This window comes from Nothobranchius furzeri, chromosome 17 (assembly GCF_043380555.1).
Source record: "Nothobranchius furzeri strain GRZ-AD chromosome 17, NfurGRZ-RIMD1, whole genome shotgun sequence".
In the NCBI taxonomy this organism is placed as follows: domain Eukaryota; kingdom Metazoa; phylum Chordata; class Actinopteri; order Cyprinodontiformes; family Nothobranchiidae; genus Nothobranchius; species Nothobranchius furzeri.
The window spans coordinates 52963440-52982140 of record NC_091757.1 but is presented as its reverse complement, the minus strand read 5'-3'; the positions used below and the strand labels follow the sequence as shown (position 1 = coordinate 52982140).

General features: G+C 43.8%; 1 protein-coding gene across 1 annotated transcript in view; it reads left to right on the top strand.

Moving 5' to 3' along the window:
* Positions 1–18701, top strand: part of fbxl17 (F-box and leucine-rich repeat protein 17) — a 364664-nt gene that overhangs the window by 141098 nt on the left and 204865 nt on the right. The window contains exon 8 of the mRNA XM_054731566.2: positions 9932–10062. Coding sequence (XP_054587541.1) covers positions 9932–10062 — 131 coding nt within the window. The remainder of the gene's footprint in view (positions 1–9931; positions 10063–18701) is intronic.

Genomic DNA, 18701 nt, shown 5'->3' with positions numbered 1-18701 from the left:
TTCCCACTTGGTCCCATCAAGTGTCGATTTAAAATCATATTCTTACTTTTAAAATCGTTGCATTTCTGATGACTCCGCGGACCCTTCTGTGGTTCCACGACTGCAGCGCCGCTCTCTTGTTTGATTATTGCACACTCCTTCCTTCCCTCCCTCTTTTTTTTATTTTAGTTTCCTGATCGAGGTCTCCCTCTTCTTGGATACGGGACAAAAGAGAGGAGAAAACCCACCTCATTATTTTTCCCATATAAAACGTATTTTTTATTGATGGCGACGTTGTCAGGGTATCCGCGGGTCCTTAAAAAGTCTTAAATTTTCTTTTCTAAATTGAAGGCCTTAAAAATCCTTAAAAATTACAAATAATCCTTAAATACGGTTTCCAAAGGTCTTAAATTATCAAAGACCCAACGAACAAGAATTTCTAGTTAGTCTTCAGCATTTTTTGTGTACGATGTTGGCGTAAGCGGAACCGTACACATTCAGTTGGTTGTGAAAGGGGGCTATTTTTAGATGAGCACATTAGCTGGTTAAGCTAGTGGGAGCTTGCGCCATGGGGAAGTGCAAGTTTAATGGTAACTGGGTGGGTAATCCCACATTCGTGATGTGGTTAGCACCGGTTCCAGGCAATAGCTGGAAATTATAGCATAAATTTAATTTAAAAATAGCTTAAATTTGGTCAAAGTAGCCTTAAAAAAGGTCTTAAAAAGTCGTAAATGTGGCTCCCTTAAACCTGCAGATACCATGGTTGTACATGAGACCAATGACCAATGAGAAATTGGTCACCAGTTGGGGTAAGTGTGTAGATGATCTGCAGAGTGACTGTAATTCTCCGTCTGTGTTCTGATAGATTAGCGGTGTTTCAGTCTGGTGGAATCTCCCTCTATGAGGAGCAACACAGCTCAATATTTGAAGCTAAGCAGTTTGATAAACCATTATCTTGTTAACAACTAAAAGGCAAAATGATGTCTCGGAGAACAGGCTTTGCGACATTTTCCTCTCATGTTGTAAATTCAACCCAGCGTGCAGCTTCAAATGTCAGAACAAAAAAAAATGGAGGCTTCTAGGAAAAACTGTGTTTTATGTGGTCGTGTCTGTTGGCGAGTCAAGGATTTACAGCACACTTTTATTTATGAGTGGATTTTAGACTGAAGCTTAGAGTGGGACCTAAACTCTGGATTTAAATAATAGTTTTATTGATGAGGCCTGTCACATCTTAAGGCTACACGCTCTATACTAAACATCTCGAGAGGAGCGCTGTCTGGTTGTCCCAGAACTTGGCGGATGGGGCTCAGAACAAGAGCTTAAGAGGCCGGGAGTGTACCACATCAGGCAGGTTGTGCAAAAAACATCCCCTGAGACAGTCCAGTTCTTATTATATAAGTGTAAGGTGCAGACAGATGAAGAATCCCCGAAATCGCATACAGCGACATGTATGCCAAGCACTGGTTGAAGGCCCTCCGGTGACAGCGGTAGGCCCCGTCAAGAGTGGTGGAGAACGGCAGGGCTTGTTTTTTCACCAACAAACAAAAATGTCATACCATCTGGACACCGTGGTGGTCCTTAAACTGCAGTGGAAGGTAGTTATGATATCTTTAGCAACCCGAAGCAACAGCAACATTAAGAAGATACACGAGAAGTTCAAGAAACACCAAGGGCTGAAAGGGGAAGCAAAGAAAGTCATCATCTTTAGCGTTAAAAGTGGGGGAGTGGCACTGTCGGATTTTAGGATCAACACCAGAGGTTCTTGTCTAAATGAGACAAGTCCTAGGACCTGCCAAGAAGGTGCATCGGACCCTCAGTCTCAAGGCTTCTGGTGGAGGACCTAAGCTTGAAGGGTGAATCCCCCAAAGAGAGGGCAAGTGAAGCCTCTCTATTGACTTATTAATGTCCTGTCTACATTTCAGATGTGTATGTGCAGGATTTTCTCTACGGTCCATCTGCTTCTCCATCTCCATCCGTCTCTGTTACTTGACTTAGAAAAGTTGAGGAACACCAGCAGAGTCATCATGTAACTATTTTAAGTGTTGCAACCTGCTTGAGCCCATTTCTGAGCCCTGTATTTTTCTCTTTCGGTATTCTTCTTTTACTCATGTGGTTTATGCGTTTTTAGTCTTTCTCGCCTTCACACACATACACACTCTCCCTCCGTCTTTCCATCTTGCTGTCAGGCTGCCTTTTGCTTCTGGTTGTGATTAAGACCAAGGTCGGCTCTATCAGAGAGGGAGCCAGAGCAGCTCTTCATGCCAGAGAGCCTTCATTGCCCCAGCTTTAGATGTTCTACCGATGGCTTCCCTTTCGCTTGTCATGCTTACCCACAATGCCCCTCCTCATACATCAGCCTATCACTGCCCTTAGACACTTTGGGCCTCAAAAGGGCTTTTCCCTGTGTGAAAGCTCCCACCCTCGGGAGAAAGGCCAAAGACATAACAAATGGAGAGACTGTTGAAGTATGTGTCAGAGATGAAAAGAGGTATATTTGGGGACTATAATGGCTATGTGTTGGCTCTCTGATGTGCAGAACTTGGTTGTTTCTGGTCTTAATTTAGGGCTTTGATTAATTCAGCTGTCCTGGTTTTGTTCTTCTTGAGGGAAACCGTTGGGACCTTTGATAAATGCTCTCTGATTTTTACAGAGTTGGCCCAAGAGCAATACCTCATTCTCTCTTTGTGTGTCTATGCACAAATAAAACAGTCGGCTTCTTGACATGACATTCCATAACTGCAATCAAATGTTTTATTTATCCTTATTGAAGCACAAGGTACAATACTTGTAACACTTGTTATCCCTTGAATTACGGCACAAAACACAAAAATGGCTGTAACTGAGTAGGTTTAGCAGATTTTGGGTTACTGTGAGGAATTTATCTCCTCACTAATAGTTATGTCTCGTGTTTCTGTTTACTCCTGTATTTTTGTGTGTTTTAGGTCAAATACGCTTGGTAATCTATAAATTACTTTAAGTTAAGTTGATCTATTGGTGCTCATCACTCCCTTCTTTCTGAGGTCATTTGTTTAAGTGTTGCCATGGAAGCGCGCCCATAGGCAGCCATGATCAGTTCCTGGTGTGCTTAATCAGCTCTACTGAGGGAGAAACTAACTGACTGGAGAGAGGGGGGGGGGGGGGGGGTTATCTTGTGTTTGTTTAAGTGTAGTTGTTCTTGTTTTTGTTCTTTTGAGGTGAGGTAGGAGGTAAATATGTAAATAGATTGTTTGACCTATTTTGTTGAGATGTTGAGATGTACTTTATTGATTACAGGATTTCAAGCTAATTGTTTCCCCTGCCCATGTCATAATGGCTGGTCCCAAGTTAGCTTTAAAAAGGGTGGATTCGGTACTGTTGTGGTTGATTGCTTGTTAAGGGGAATCCATGCCCCAATGTCATGGATTGTTTGCATTTCAAAGAAAAAGGATAAAAAGTCAGAGCTCTGCAACATCCTGGACTCTTGCTTTTTCTTCTGATGACAAACAGCTGGTAACATCCTGAGTGAGTGACAAGGCAGTGGCTCTGTCTGGGCCAAAACCTTACAGTTACAATTTGGTGAATGTCACCTGCAACATGCACTCTGACCCATCCTCCCACTGGATGCGTAAGCAGCACGTAACGTGTTTTATCCGTGAGCTCCCTTCGTACCAGGAGAGTTTCAGACGGCAAACGGCAGAAAATGCGTTCCACGTAGCTACGGTAGTCCCGCAAGGTCACAAAGTCATGGGAGTTAGACGGTTCACTGACCAACAAGGAAGAAGATGGACGATAACATTTATCCTAAAAGGTCTGTGCTTTTTTCAGTTCTGTTTGCCTTTGGTACGAAAGTTTTACAGAAATGGCGCTTTTTAAAAAAATGTAGAAACCGGCACGTTCCGGATGTTTTACACTGCTTTTGTGTTTGACTTTCTGTCTGGGTCAGTCTGCACTGTGGAGTTTGAGGCGTTCTGGAAGCATAGCGCGTAAAAAGTTGGACTTGAAGAGTAAGTGTTCTTCTGTCTTTGTTGGGATCCCATGATTACCGTTTTTCAAATTTTCTTCACATTTTTTATCTAAAATGTTCCTTTTCCCATTTTTACCATAATATATTTAAAATTTAGAAAAAATAAATGAGTCGTAAATAATTTAGTACCACTGAAGTGCCTTCTTCTTTTTCTTCTCTTTCTTCTGCTGCTCCTGCTTCTGTTTCTTCTTCTTCATGCTAGGTTCTTCATTATTTTCTGTTTTTAGTTTTTTAAACGTTAAAGCAATAAAACGCCAAAGGTTAGGATGTAGCTTTTGCACTCTGTCACCTTCACCCCCTCTGTCCCATGATGGGAGAGTGGTGTCTGGCTTTGCTGTAGTCTGCTGGTCTCTTATCTCCTCCCCCTGACTGGAGCTGAGAAAATACATAATCACAGTGCCCCTGTGTCAGACTGATAACCCCAGTACAAACTGAGATGAGTATGTGTGTGTGTGTGTGTGTGTGCTCATATCATTTCTATCTTATCCTATGTACTGATGTATGTGACTGTATATGTGTGTGTTGTGGCCCTGTGGAGAGGATAACTGGGAGAGGAGGCAGCAGAGGGGCTTTGAAGGAAGAAAGGTGATGGGGTTGCCGAATGATCCCAAACTGTAATAATCATTTTCTTGACTGCTGTATTGAGGAGATTGGGGGATTTACGAATATAATGAGCGGAGTGGAGCCTAAGGATGATGTGTGTCTCGTGCAAGAGTAATTGAGGAATAATTCATTTGGCTGTAAGACTTCTAACCCAGAGACAGATGGAGACAGAGAGGTTTTTTGACCTCTGGAAGGGGGGATATCATGTCTCATTACTGGCCCAACTAGTGTCGCTGTGCTGTGACTGTCATCCGGCGCTGTCACTGCAGTTTCTGCGGGCCTGTATGGACCTTTGGCTCGGTGCACCGTAAAGAAACCAGCTCTCTCCATCTCCTTTTCTCACCACCGGGTTTGTAATCAAGACGGGCACATATAGGATTAGTGACCGAATGAGAACGCAAAGAGAAAAAAGGGGATAAAAATGAAAGCAAAAAGAAAGATGGCACAGAAGAGCCAACTACTCCGTGACTGATGCTGTCGATGTTTTCGGAACGTCAGATCAATTGCCTTTAATCTTTTAATATTTTTTAATGTATTTTAAATATTCACGGAACATCGCCTGCTCAGATGCGTGCCTCTCGGTGGAAGGGGGTGTGTGAGATTTAGGCTTACCGTGGAGGGATCGTCTTGACACACCTTTGTCCTGTCTGCTTTTTTCCTTTTTTTTATCTGGGGTGGAGGTGGGGGTGTGCATGCATGAGTGCACACTTGTAGACTCCTAGTTTCACCTCTGCCCCTGCCCTCGTGCTGTCTCAAATGGTCCTTCAACACAAAGGCAACCAGGAAGATGTCTCAAAGGCACTTTGACTTCTTGTTAAGAACTTTGAATAACCTGCTAAGAGACTGCCTGTCCCTCTGTCCTGGTCTCACACTCTTAAAGGTGGAACGTCATACTTGAAGTGTTCTTTTCTGCCTTTTGCTTCTTTGTCATTCTTCACTCACTGAATCTTGAACTTGAAGTTGGTGTAATTGAACTACAGCAGTAAAGCAGCTGCTCAGAGTTTCCAAGGCCAACGTGTTCACCATTTAGGATTAAAACAATGCTAGCTCTGTCTGCCTTCATAAACGTACGCGGCTCCTTGTGAGGTGGAGACATTGATGCTGACGGACAGCTACAGCCATGAAGCCGCTCTAACCGAATGACATCATATCCTCTGCACAGGTCCACAGGACTTCAACTTCCTGCTTGGCGTTGTATAAATGTATGTAGTAATATCAGAGGTAGCTATACCTCCTCTGCAGTGCAGGGCACGCACCTTACTTTCACCCCGTATCAACAGTGACACGCACTAATTTAATAACGTATGAAATACACCTTTTGGATACCAGAAGCCTGTTCCTGTCCGGCTGTACGGGTTTCTCTGGCCAGAGATGTGTTTTTTTGTCTTTTCTCTTCGTTTTGAGTGGCTGTCGTGATTTGATCTTTGTCGTGGACTGTTGTTTCTTCTGTTTAAGAGACACTTTTAATTGCAAGACCAGAAAGCCAAACCACCTGAAGCTCAGATGGTTCGTCTAGCTGTGCTCAGTGAATTAAAAAAAAAAAAAACAGCTTTCACACAAATTTGTGTTGCAGCACTTTTATCTCAGATTGAAACAGCCGTCTCCTCCGTCCGGTGTCAGGCGGGTAGTGTTTGCTCTTTGCTTATCTGTCATTTGTTTGTCCTCATATTGAAAAGATGTGATTTAATGATACAGGAAGTGAAGTTGGTTTGTATTTATGACTCAGATCCAGATGTGTGATTATAGGGAGCTTGATTGCATGCTTTTGTAACATAAAACATGCTAACAACTATGGATTTCTTAATTAAATGTTACACACACACACACACACACACACACACACACACACACACACACACACACACACACACACGTATTTAACTACAGTTAAGAAACGTAATTTTCCAGTGTTAATGCCCAATTTATTCTATAATAAAATATTTATAAATTTAATTTTCATAAAAATATTTTCAGCAATTGCTTTAAATTCCTGAAGGCCAACAAAGTCGCTTGTTTTTCTCTTATCTTTTTTGGGGGGTTTGGTAATCTGGTGTTTGATTCAGTGGAAAAAATTAAAATAAATAAAATATGTATATAAACAAAATAATTCCCAAAGACAAATGTTTAGTGCTTTAGATACTACTGTAAATATTGAATTATAAAACAAATTAACACACGTAATAAAATTGAAGCTCGATGAAGAAGAAAGACAAGAGACAGCTTCAATAAAAATGAAGTTTTCTGATTAGTTTGTAACTGAAATAACTTAATTACTTCAATTTTAGTTTAGTAGTGCATATTCTTAAAGTCACTGTAAGTATAAATCCTAAAATGATGTGCTGTAGTTGCCTTGTCCTGAGGGTGTGTGTGTGTGTGTGTGTGTGTGTGTGTGTGTGTGTGTGTGTGTGTGTGTGTGTGAGGTGGAGATGACACACTTGTCTAACAGCAGCTGGATTTTGCAGGTTTCACTGGTTTTATGAACGGCTTGAATATTGACCCGACTGTAGCTGCCAACTCAGAGGATGAGACGAACTCTGCCCGGTTACAGACTTCAGCCATCACACAGAAGAGTCCACCGCTACTCTACTTTAATCCTCTCCCCGCCTTTTTAAAAATAAAAACTCATTTTCTTTCTCTCTTTTTTAAATTTTCTTTTTATCTTCAGAATTTATGGTTTATTCTTTAATCACTGCAAAAAGCCACATAATAGCTAAAAATATCAACAAAACGATTTGTATTAAAACCCAAACCGTCACTATTCCCTGTCTTGTTTTGGAAGCCTGGCTAATAACTGGGAATGCTGTTTGGAACTTTTCATTTTAGTTTTTTTTTTTTTTTCTTATTCATGTTAAATAGTAGAATGTATTTTTGTGCAGTCGTTTTTTTCACTGTTGGATTTAAAAATGACTGCCGTGACTCCCCCACCCATGCAGGCATCTCCTAAAATTTGGGGGGTTTTCCTCGGACCTAGCTACACCCTCGGCCAATGAAAACTCTCCCTGCGTGGCCTGATTTCTCATTGGGTCTCCACATCAATGAAACACACACCATTGGCTGTAGTAGGAACTCTTTTTCAGCAGAGATAAGCAGTTTGGAAGATTTGGAGAACAAATGGTACTTTAGATGCGGAGACGGTAAAAAATTGACTTTAAGCATATTATTCATAAATACTGAATGGCTAAATAAATGTGTGTGTGTGCATGCGTGTGTGTGTGTGTGTGTGTGTGCATGCGTGTGTTTGTGTGTGTGTTTGCGTGCGTGCGTGTTCGTGTGTGTGTGTGTGTGAGCGCTTGCATGTGTTTGTGTGTGTGCATGCGTGTGTTTGTGTGTGTGTATTTGCGTGCGTGCGTGTGTGCATGCGTGCATGCGTGTGTGTTTGTGTGTGTGTGTGTGTGCGTGTGTGTGTGTATAAAGTGTGTGTGTGTGCGTGTGTGTGTGTATAAAGTGTGTGTGTGTGCGTGTGTGTGTGTATAAAGTGTGTGTTTGCGTGTGTGCGTGTGTGTGTGCGCTTGCATGTGTTTGTGTGTGTGCGTGCATGCGTGTGTTTGTGTGTGTGGTTGCATGCGTGCGTTTGTGTGTGTGTGTGTGTGTGTGTGCGCTTGCGTGTGTTTGTGTGTGTGCATGCGTGTGTTTGTGTGTGTGTGTGTGTTTGCGTGTGTGCATGCGTGCATGCGTGTGTGTTTGTGTGTGTGTGTGTGTGCGTGTGTGTGTGTATAAAGTGTGTGTGTGCGTGTGTGTGTGTGTGTATAAAGTAAGTGTGTGTGTGTGTGTGTGTCTGTGTGTGTCTGTGTGTGTGTATAAAGAGAGTGTGTGTGTGTGTAAAGAGTGTGTGTGTGTGTGTGTGTATTAAGAGAGTGTGTGTGTGTAAAGAGTGTGAGTGTGTGTGTGTGTGTGTGTGTATTAAGAGAGTGTGTGTGTGTAAAGAGTGTGAGTGTGTGTGTGTATAAAGACTATACACACACCTACAGAGAGACACATGCACGTTCCGGTCTGCTTCCTCCTGCATGACTAATTCAGCACATCGATCCAGTCCCGGCCACTGGGCCACATGACGGTTCGTCTGCATTTGCGTGTTTTTGTGCATCAACTCCTGCTCGTCTATAAATATCTGCGTTGTCAGTGAGACATTTTCCTCTTTCATTACCTTCTACTGTTCATTGTGTGAGTTTTAGCAGCCCGACAGGATCACTTCTGCCTTTGTTTTTTGGACCTATCTCTGCACACACAATTTGTTTTATGTTGAATTTGTGTGGCATATCTTCAGAGTGAAGGCGAGCGTGTGTTGCAGGAAAGAAAATAGATCTCTTTCATGTTTATTTCATGCCTAAGGAGACCTTTTATAACAGGAGATTCAACTTTCCCTGAGGAGTAACAAACACGCCACAGACCATGAGAGCAGAGAAGGTTTTGATTTCTTTTTTATATATTTATTGTTTTTAAAAAATATATATTTCTCATTATTTCCTTCAGAGCCTTGCAGCGCCTTTATCGAGCTTGTTCGCTGCCTGTATATTTTGAGCCTCGGTGGGGGCTGGGAACAGTGTTTACATGTGTGCTTACTTCACACGGTGATTCGTGGTCCTTGTCCTTTCCCCCCGTGTGTCTTCACGCTGCTCGGTATATGTCAGGCCTATGGAGCCAACAACAGGGCTCAGTGATCTCAACACCAACTGGAAGCTTGTTTTCTCTTTAGCCTCGGACATGACATTTACCTTTATGCCTCCCTGGCGGCTGCCTTGAATATCATACCTCTCTTATCTTGCGTCCCGTGTGCGCCTGTGTGTGCGCGCACACATGTTTATGAGTGTTTGCACCTTGAATAGTTTCAAGTGTGTATCGGCGTGTACAGCTGCGCTGAATGCTGAGCAGGAACGCTCGCTGAACAGTGGGGGTTCCAAGATTAAGCTAAACTTCTTATTGAGCATTCGGATCAGAAAGTGGGATTGTGTGGAAGTCAAAGAGATGCCAGAAAGAAGCAAAGCGAGTGCCGTTGTTGGCTCATAACCCTTCGCTCCATGGGAGGCGTCTGCAGAAAAGTAAACAGTGAATGCAAACAGTTGTGTAGCACTTATCGGCTCAGTTTGGTTTTATTCTGTATTTCTGCTGCAGCATGTGGTAGAACACACGTTTACTCTGCACACAGACATGAAAATCACTCATCCATCCCAGAAACATCAGCCCCCCCCCAATGTATATCAGCAGACTTGTATACGAGACAAGCTTTTACTGTGTGTTTCTGCTGAGCATCACTGTAATGAACCTTCTGTGCTTTTGGAAAGTTGAGCTCTTTATGTATTTGTGTGACTGAATGAAGGAATCCTCCTAAAACGCTCTTGGCTCTTGCAGCTGCAGAACCTGACTGTCCTGGATCTGCGGCACATCTCTGAGCTGAACAACGAGACGGTGATGGAGGTGGTGAGAAAATGTCGAAAGCTCAGCTCCCTCAACCTGTGTCTCAACTGGAGCATTAACGACAGGCAAGTGAAGTTCATTTGTTAAGCTGACTGATGCAGCGTTGCTCCTCTGACCCAGACGGACTGCTCTAGATGAAGACAAAAGGGTTTAGGGTCACTGCGCCTGTTTCAGGAGCTAGAAGCGAGAACGCAGTAGGATTTAGTCTTATTTCCTGATATTTGGACATCTTGTCTCTGATTGGCAAACGGCAACGTGACTCTACCACTGACTCCATTTGCTCTGCAATGTTGATGTTTCACCTCCAAAAATAACTCAAACCTGGAGGAGTTCTTCTGTGTGGTGGAGGCGCTAACGCTAACGGTTAGCTTCTACCAGCCGAGGCATTCTCTGCTGTATCCTGGAAGCTACCCCCTCCCCCCGAAAAACTCAGAGTGACTGATCATAATCAGACATTATCATTCCAAATGGGTTTTCGATGAAGTACCTTTAAAAACAACATGTCAGATATTTAAACTAACGTTTAAATGATTAGAATAAAAATTGTGCAGCATTTAAAGAGCAAGTCACCCCCTACCAGAGTCTTAAGCCTACAGCACGCCTGAGGCAGCCCATAGTTGATGAGAGTGGGTACACAGGAAGAGTCGCGCCTTGTCCCAGAAGCTCCGCACCGAGGCGCTGAAGATGGGCACCAGTTCTGTCTTGAGCCACAATGAGATAGAACTGTTGCGGCGGCTGTTTACAACATTGTGGAGTACTTCACAAAAGACATTACAACGCAGAACAGCTTTACTTTAAAGTACTATTGATTAAAAAAATTCAAAACCCATTTTTAGTGAATTTGAGCCCCACAAACACGACGACAAGTCTGATCACGAATAAATAATCGTCACTTCCCGCCTCCTGTTCCCAAGTCCCATGTGATGCTGTGACTATCGTGCGACTTTCCAAGAAGCGCTTAGCGGTGTGTGTGTCCTGTGTGACCACTTGACTTCTCAAAATCGCGGGCGCGGCGCTTCTGCCTCCGGTGTACTCCAGGCTTTACTCCGCTCCCACTTCCTGTTTGAAAAATGCAACGTACGCTGTTGCCTGGCAGACCGAGAGCGCGGAGACGCTAATATTACACACACACACACACACACACACACACACACACACACACACACACACACACACACACACACACACACACACACACACATTGTGATATCATAATGTACCAGCTAACATCATAGGGTACATATTAACCAATAGCAGATGGCAGATTTTAATTCAAAGCAATGCAGAGTTTTTACCTGAAGAGGGCGCAACACTGACAGTTTTAGGCAGAATATTTCAATTTTAACTAAAGCTGGACGGACACTGTGTGACTTTTTCACTCGTAGCACTCAGCTTCAGCTCAAACTGTGCAACTTCCTCGCAGGGCAGATCTCACGAGCCATGTGCTCACACTGTACGTCTGGTAGCAACACGTCGGACCTAAAAATATGCTAAAAATAGCAGTTTTTACACAACACGTCAGACTTTTTTGTTTTGCCTGTTGTCCTTCGGGAGTGCTGCAGGAGGACACACAGGGATTTATGGGGGGTTGGATGAGGAAAACAAAATAAAGAAAGTAAATCTGTGTTTTGTGATCAGTTTAATTTGACACGAACACGACAAACACGCTTTCTTGACAATCTTTGTGAGTAAAAAAACGTGTAGAAATAAAAATGAACTACGTGTGTTATTAGGGAAATAGCGGGCGAGCGGTGTTGATGCATGATTGCGCATGTGCCGTGAGCGGTTCTGGTACTTTTTGGGTCGCAGCTACTCGCAGCGCCGCTTCAACAGTGCGATACCCTCACGAGGGACGAGCAAAATGTCAGACGCGCCAGAAGTCCGTGCGAACTCACAATTGCTGATCGGTAGCTGGTCACGTGGTGTTAATGGCCTCTCGTAACCCCCTGTACACTACACGACGCTCAGCGCAAAACTCGCCCCGATCTCGTGGATTCTTGCACGAGTGGAAAATCGGCTCAAAAAAGTGAAAAAGTCGCACAGTGTACGCCCGGCTTAAGATGCTCTAAAGTGCCAAATTATTGACTACATGTGTGTACAGCAAGATTAGACACTCATTTATGTAGTTTATCAGCAAAAAAATATTAGATTTGGGTGTGACTTGCTCTTTAAAGCTACAAACATTTAGGCTGTTTTATGTTTTAAGTTCTACACATTCAGATCTTACCGTCCCCAAACTGTTAGGATCTTTCTTAGTGAGCTTGTTTCTCTAATACTTCAACATGTACTTTTTTTAGTCATGTTTACAGGGACTTTACGGAGTTTTGAATTTTTATGCTCGCGATTGCCCCTCAGGCCAAAAGCGTAACAGCAGCTTCAATAGTAGACTCGTGCACGAGGCACGCATGCTGTACGTGCACACTCCTTGACGAAAATAACAGCTGAGACAGTCCCGTGTGTGTGTGTGTGTGTGTGTGTGTGTGTGTGTGTGTGTGTGTGTGTGTGTGTGTGTGTGTGTGTGTGTGTGTGTGTGTGTGTGTGTGTGTGTGTGTGTGTGTGTGGCCCGGAGGACAGAGGACAGGAGAACACGCAGCTAATTAATGAAATAATTTGGTTCTGTACCTTTCTCTTCAGCACAGCCGACAAAGGTTTATGATGGGTCAGTCCTCCTGCATGCTCAGATCATTCCCTTCCCTTGCTTGAAAAATTGTTCCAAAATGAAAGTTGAACCCACATCTTTTTTATCTGTGAATTCAATGCCGTTCGGCGAGTCTCAAATAAAAATTTGGGCATCTTATTGTAAAAAAATATACCATTAATGTAAAAAAGAAACTCTAAAACAACTATGTTCACATCCAGAATCGAACCCAGGTCTTCTGCACGAAAGCCTGATGTCTTACTAGGTGAGCTAAAGCGCCAGTGACGTCTTCTGTATCTGTAACTTTTATATCCTTGATGACAGCTGAAACAACGTTCAAAGAACGGTTCGGAGGGCGATGCCTGAGCGTGAACGCGCATGAAGCAGCCTGCTCGACCCGAGCGTCTCTCTTTTTCTGTGATTTTACAGAAAAACAGGCAATCACAGTAAAAATGCCAGGGCTCATTCTACAGGACCAGGGCATTGCAGGAGAATGTATGAAGAAGACATTTATTATTTCTATACATGTTTTGGCTGTCAAACTTCCATAATGTCCCTTTAACTTTAGATTTTCAATATTTCTGAAGTGCTTTATGATATGTGGAATGTACATATTTTACTAAATCAAGTAAAAACTCCTCAATTTCATTAAAAAGGGTTTCACAGAATGTCTAAACACATGTAAACCCTGTGATGCTTTAAAGTGTAAATATGCTTCCTACATCGGAATTAGGAGCCTTTTTTTAACCGACTCATGATGACGTGACTGCATTTTGAGTGTGAGGGGCTAAAGCTGTCCTGCCTGGTCCAGATCTGTCACCGACTGAAAACTTCAGTGCACTTGGAAAGCAAAAACATCACAAAAGATATTCTGAAGTTTGGTTAAAATCCAACAACGAAGAAGAATCTTTACAACCAAACGTCGTAAAATCAGTATCAAAACAAAGTGATGAACTATGAGGGGAATGATGTCCCTGATGGTGACACAAAACGATCTAAAGTTAAAAGAGCAACAAGAACATCTGTCTGTCATGATTCATCTCCTGTTCTCCTTCCAGATTTCTTTACCTAGTTTACTTTACCTCTGAGCTTGTAAAGATGGTCTCCACTGTACTTGACAGCAGGAATAAACCATCTCCTTATTTTATTTATTAGCTGGTGTTTTATTCATATGTTTCTATTTATTCTATTGATTTACAGCTAAGGCTCCTTTGCTGGCTGTACTCCCACTTTAGCAGCAGTGTGAACACAATATCGAATGTACTGTAGAGCATAACAGCAGTGTGTGTCTGTGTGTGTGTGTGTGTGTGTGTGTGTCTGTGAGGAATCATTTCTGTGTTGTTTAGTTTACAGCCAGAATCCTGGTGAGAAATTATGGAAATGACCAGCGTACCTCCCATTTGATCAGAAAAAACCGAGTTTAGAGAAACCCTCACAGGTACTCGTGTGTTTTCAGCGTCACACACCTTTGAGGCTCACAGATTTATTCATGCTACACCTCGACTGATTCAAAAATGCATTGATTATCTGATATTTGGAGGTACATCAGACTGGATTTATTTGGTTCACCTGTGGGAATGTTGGAACTGAAAATGGTTTGTCCGTGTGGGAGATGAGGACTGGTGTGTGTGTGTGTGTGTGTGTGTTAGGCTCCGTTATCAGATAATTGTCGACGTCGTCTTCTTCCTCCGCTTATCCGGGTCTGGGTCGCGGGGGCAGCATCCCAACTAGGGAGCTCCAGACCGTCCTCTCCCCGGCCACCTCCACCAGCTCCTCCGGCAGGAGTCCAAGGCGTTCCCGGACCAGATTGGAGATGTAATCTCTCCAACGTGAGAAATTCTGTCCATAAAGGTAATGAACAGAACCGGTGACAAAGGGCAGCCCTGGCGGAGTCCAACCCTCACCGGGAACAGGTCCGACTTACTACCGGCTATGCGGACCAAACTCACGCTCCTCTGGTAAAGGAACTGAATGGCCCTTAACAGAAAGCCACCCACCCCATACTCCTGGAGCGTCCCCCACAGGGTGCCCCTGGGGACACGGTCATAAGCCTTCTCCAAATCCACAAAACACATGTGGATTGGTTGGGCAAACTCCCATGTCCCCTCCATCACCCTCGCAAGGGTATAGAGCTGGTCCACAGTTCCAAAGTCAGGACGAAAACCACATTGCTCCTCCTCAATCTGAGATTCAACCATCGATCGGACCCTCCTCTCTAGTACCTTGGAGTAGACCTTTCCAGGGAGGCTGAGGAGTGTGATCCCTCTATAGTTGGAACACACCCTCAGGTCACCCTTCTTAAAGATGTGGACCACCACCCCGGTCTGCCACTCCACAGGAACTGCCCCCGATGACCATGCAATGTTGCAGAGACGTGTCAACCACGACAGCCCTACAGCATCCATAGCCTTGAGATACCCAGGACGAATCTCATCCGCCCCTGGGGCTGATCAGATAATATTGAATGAAAAAATAGTTTGAATCAAAGAGCTTTTGTTCATATCGCCACATTTTCCTACATTACACCAGATAACTGTAGAAATACGATTACACCTAAACTTTTTCATGAGCTGATTTCTGCATCCATTTGGATCTTTCCTTGTACCAGGTTGGGTGTGGATATTCTACAAATTAGATTTTGGTGGGTGTGGGGTGGTGTCTCATATTTTGGTAGATAATTAGGTTTCTTACATTCTGCTTCCTACAACTTAATTAAATTGTAGTTCTTTCTGCTGAAGTTCTAATATTAAAAAGGTTCGTTTTATTTTTTTTTTAATAAAAATTGTGTTTTGTAAGTCTGTAATAAAAAGAAAAGTGACCCTGACTGGTTGAGGACACAAAAGTTTCACAAACAAGCACATTTCTAGTTAAAATCACAGGGTTGATGCATTTTTAAAGGAGGCTTGTTACGATGATTTTCCTTAGTTAAAATAGTTTATCATGCTTGTCACAAAACATGTTTATGAAGTTTTCTGAATTAAATCCCGCCCAGAAAGCAGATTTCAGCAGTTTTTAAAAAAATGGTAAATGGCCTGTATTTGATATAGCGCCTTCTAGAGTCCTGGAACCCCCCAAGGCGCTTTACAACACAATCGGTCATTCACACATTCACACACACACTCACACTCAGGTGGGGATGAGCTACAATGTAGCCACAGCTGCCCTGGGGCGCACTGACAGAGGCGAGGCTGGCGAGCACTGGCACCACCGGTCCCTCCGACCACCACCAGCAGGCAAGGTGGGTTAAGTAGTGTCTTGCCCAAGGACACAACGACAGTGACAGCCTAAGCGTGGATCTAACCTTCAGCCTTCCGATTATGGGGCGAGCGCTTAACTCCTGTGCCACCGTCGCTCAGTTTTATTGTTGACAGTTTCAGTACCTTCCAGAATGAGCCTTTTCAGGGCTCTGTCACTTTAAGAAAACCAGCTGTAGTTGGCCACGTCCACTTGTCCCCCACTCAACAAGCTGAGAAGCTCCGATATCCAGGAGGGGCTCAGAGTAGAGCTGCTGCTGCTCCTTCTGCAGGTGAGCGGGGGTGCCTGTACCAATTCAACCCATTTGTGACATCACAAAAAGGGACTTTCTCTAACCAATGTTTTGTCCTATTTATGGGCAGGTTCTCTTGGAAATTTAGCAAAGACTCTAAAAAGACGTACAATGTTGTGGAGAAGTTTGTTTAGAGCTACTTGTTCACTCAGCTGTTCAATGATATATCTATGTATTCCCTCGTTTAATATGTGCATAATAAAGTGTGACTCCTAACAAAACGTAAATCCTAAACCAGTTCAACTTTTGTTTGTGGCGACAAACATCTTTGTGAATACAGACAGATTCAAATGTTCTCCAGCAAAAACCATCGAGAAGTCGGAGACAAGGTTTGGTGAAGGGTTTTATTTCCTCACACAGACTGTCAGCGTGCCTCCAAAGAACGAAGACGAGAGACAGAAAACTGGCTTATTCCCCTCAAAGTTTAAAAGGTCATCGGTTCATCGGGGTCACCGCTGTTTGGGGAAGCCAGCACACACTCGAGCTGCTTGCCTGTTGTCACAGAATGACTCAGCCCCGCCTCACATTAGCTCTCAGAGGGTACAGCCGGGTCAGCTTGTGTCTGTTTCAGACTGATGACAGTGTGCTGTGAACAGGTAAACAGGCGCAGGAAATGACCCCTCATTTCCAGGATCAATTTGTTTCCCAACTAGAAGCTGTTGAAACGATAGAACTCTGTGGGAGGTAAAGCACATCATCCACCCTCCTTTCTTGTCTTTTCCCTTTATTCTTGTCTTTTATGTAAAAATTAAATAAATAAAAAAGTGTCTACTGGCGACCACCATTTTCCTCCGTAATAGTAGAAAACAGCATCTCGACGAAAGAGAGACATAATGGCCAATGGCAGACTTCCTGTGGCTGCGCTTCGATGGGTAGGCCGTGACAGTGGGACGCCCATTTTTTGGTGGCTGTCATTTCTTGGGGAGAGAAGAAGTGATGTGCTGCAGGTGGGCTGTGTTGGTGCTGTTATTTCTCAGTTTCCTTCTCCAGCGATGAAACGACACCAAAGTGAGGATGTGCTTTATTTTAAAAATCTCAGTGTGTGAAAATGAAGGGACGAGTCACAACGTGGAAGTTAAATGGCAATGCTGATCATTTAAAATCCTGGCAGAGACCGCAGCTGTGTCCAAACTCAGGGCCTGGCCGGGTCCTTCATCGACCATGAAAACAGGAAGTAAGTTGCTATGAAATTGGTCAGTCTAGCCATCAGACGTCCGGTTGCCTTGTTACCGTGACGACATAATGACTAACCCTAACGATGTAACTGCATCAAGCTTTTAAATTTTGTACTGCCAGATTTGAATGCACTTACTTTTGAAATTGTAATGTTCTCCCGCTTCATTCTCCATTCTGACCGTAACAAAGCCAGTCATTCGGCCAGCGATGAATCTTGAGATGGGGTTGGCCACAAAGGACACACCAGACCCGTCCTTCAAATTCTAGGAAAAGAAGGATGCATTTGTCGACCAAATTTGAACAACCTTCGTTGAATTTATGACGATATCTGCCTTCAAATGTAGCCTTAAGCCTAGTTTATACTTCTCCGTCAGCTCCACAAGGTAGAGACACGCACGCGTGGATAGAGACGTTTTGGTTTTGGACGTCTCCTGGGGAGTGTTGCAAAGCAATTCCCCGCCGGACAGCAGATGGCATAGCGCTGTTCTGTGGTATCCTGTCATGTATCTGGTCCAAGATGGTAAATTTACTATTGTGTTTATTGTGGTTTTTTAAATTTTATTTGAGACTTTTCTCCTCCACCTCTAAACCGCTCTAAAACGTTCATATTTTTAGAGTTTTTCCGCGAGGCATTCTTCCAGCTGCTCCCTCTCTGCTGCCAGATATCCTCGGCTCTCTTGTTTTTGAGGGCGCAATGGCGGCGCTGTTGACAACCGCAGCGTTGCGACAATCACAAGCTTGCATTCTCCGTCTCATTGGTGGACAGCTTAGAAAAGAGAGCTCAGCTCCGTCCTCCTTGCGAGCCTGCGAAAGGATAATGGCGTTGCGTGCATCCGTCCCAACGCAGAAGTGTCAATTAGGCTTTAGAAGGATGCATCCCCTAAATTTGGGCTCAGCCCTAGTTAGACAAATGTTCCGGCCTTAAGCATATGGAATTTCTACAACTATTTGGTCTTCTATGTGTCTGAAGACTTAAGCCTACGGCACACCGGAGGCAGACGCGGCGTGAAAATGTTATTCAGCTGTGGTTTTAATATATTTATATATACAGGGGTGCACATAATATTTTCGGGTTGGTACTCAGAGGAGAACCTATGGTTGCTGCTTGGTCCTCACATTTTGAATGCACTTAATTCTTAACTCAACTCACAATAGGAACAAAACAGAGTTACCCCAAATTCCACTATCTCCGCTCCGCCCCCACTTTCCGCTGCCGCTCGCTTCCGAACTCAAATTTTACTATACCCGCTCTACAACGGCTCCGCCCCGGTGCGGAGACCTGAGGTGCGCAAACAGGCATTCGCGGGATTTTCGAGATCTTGCGATACAGTCCGAGGAATAAA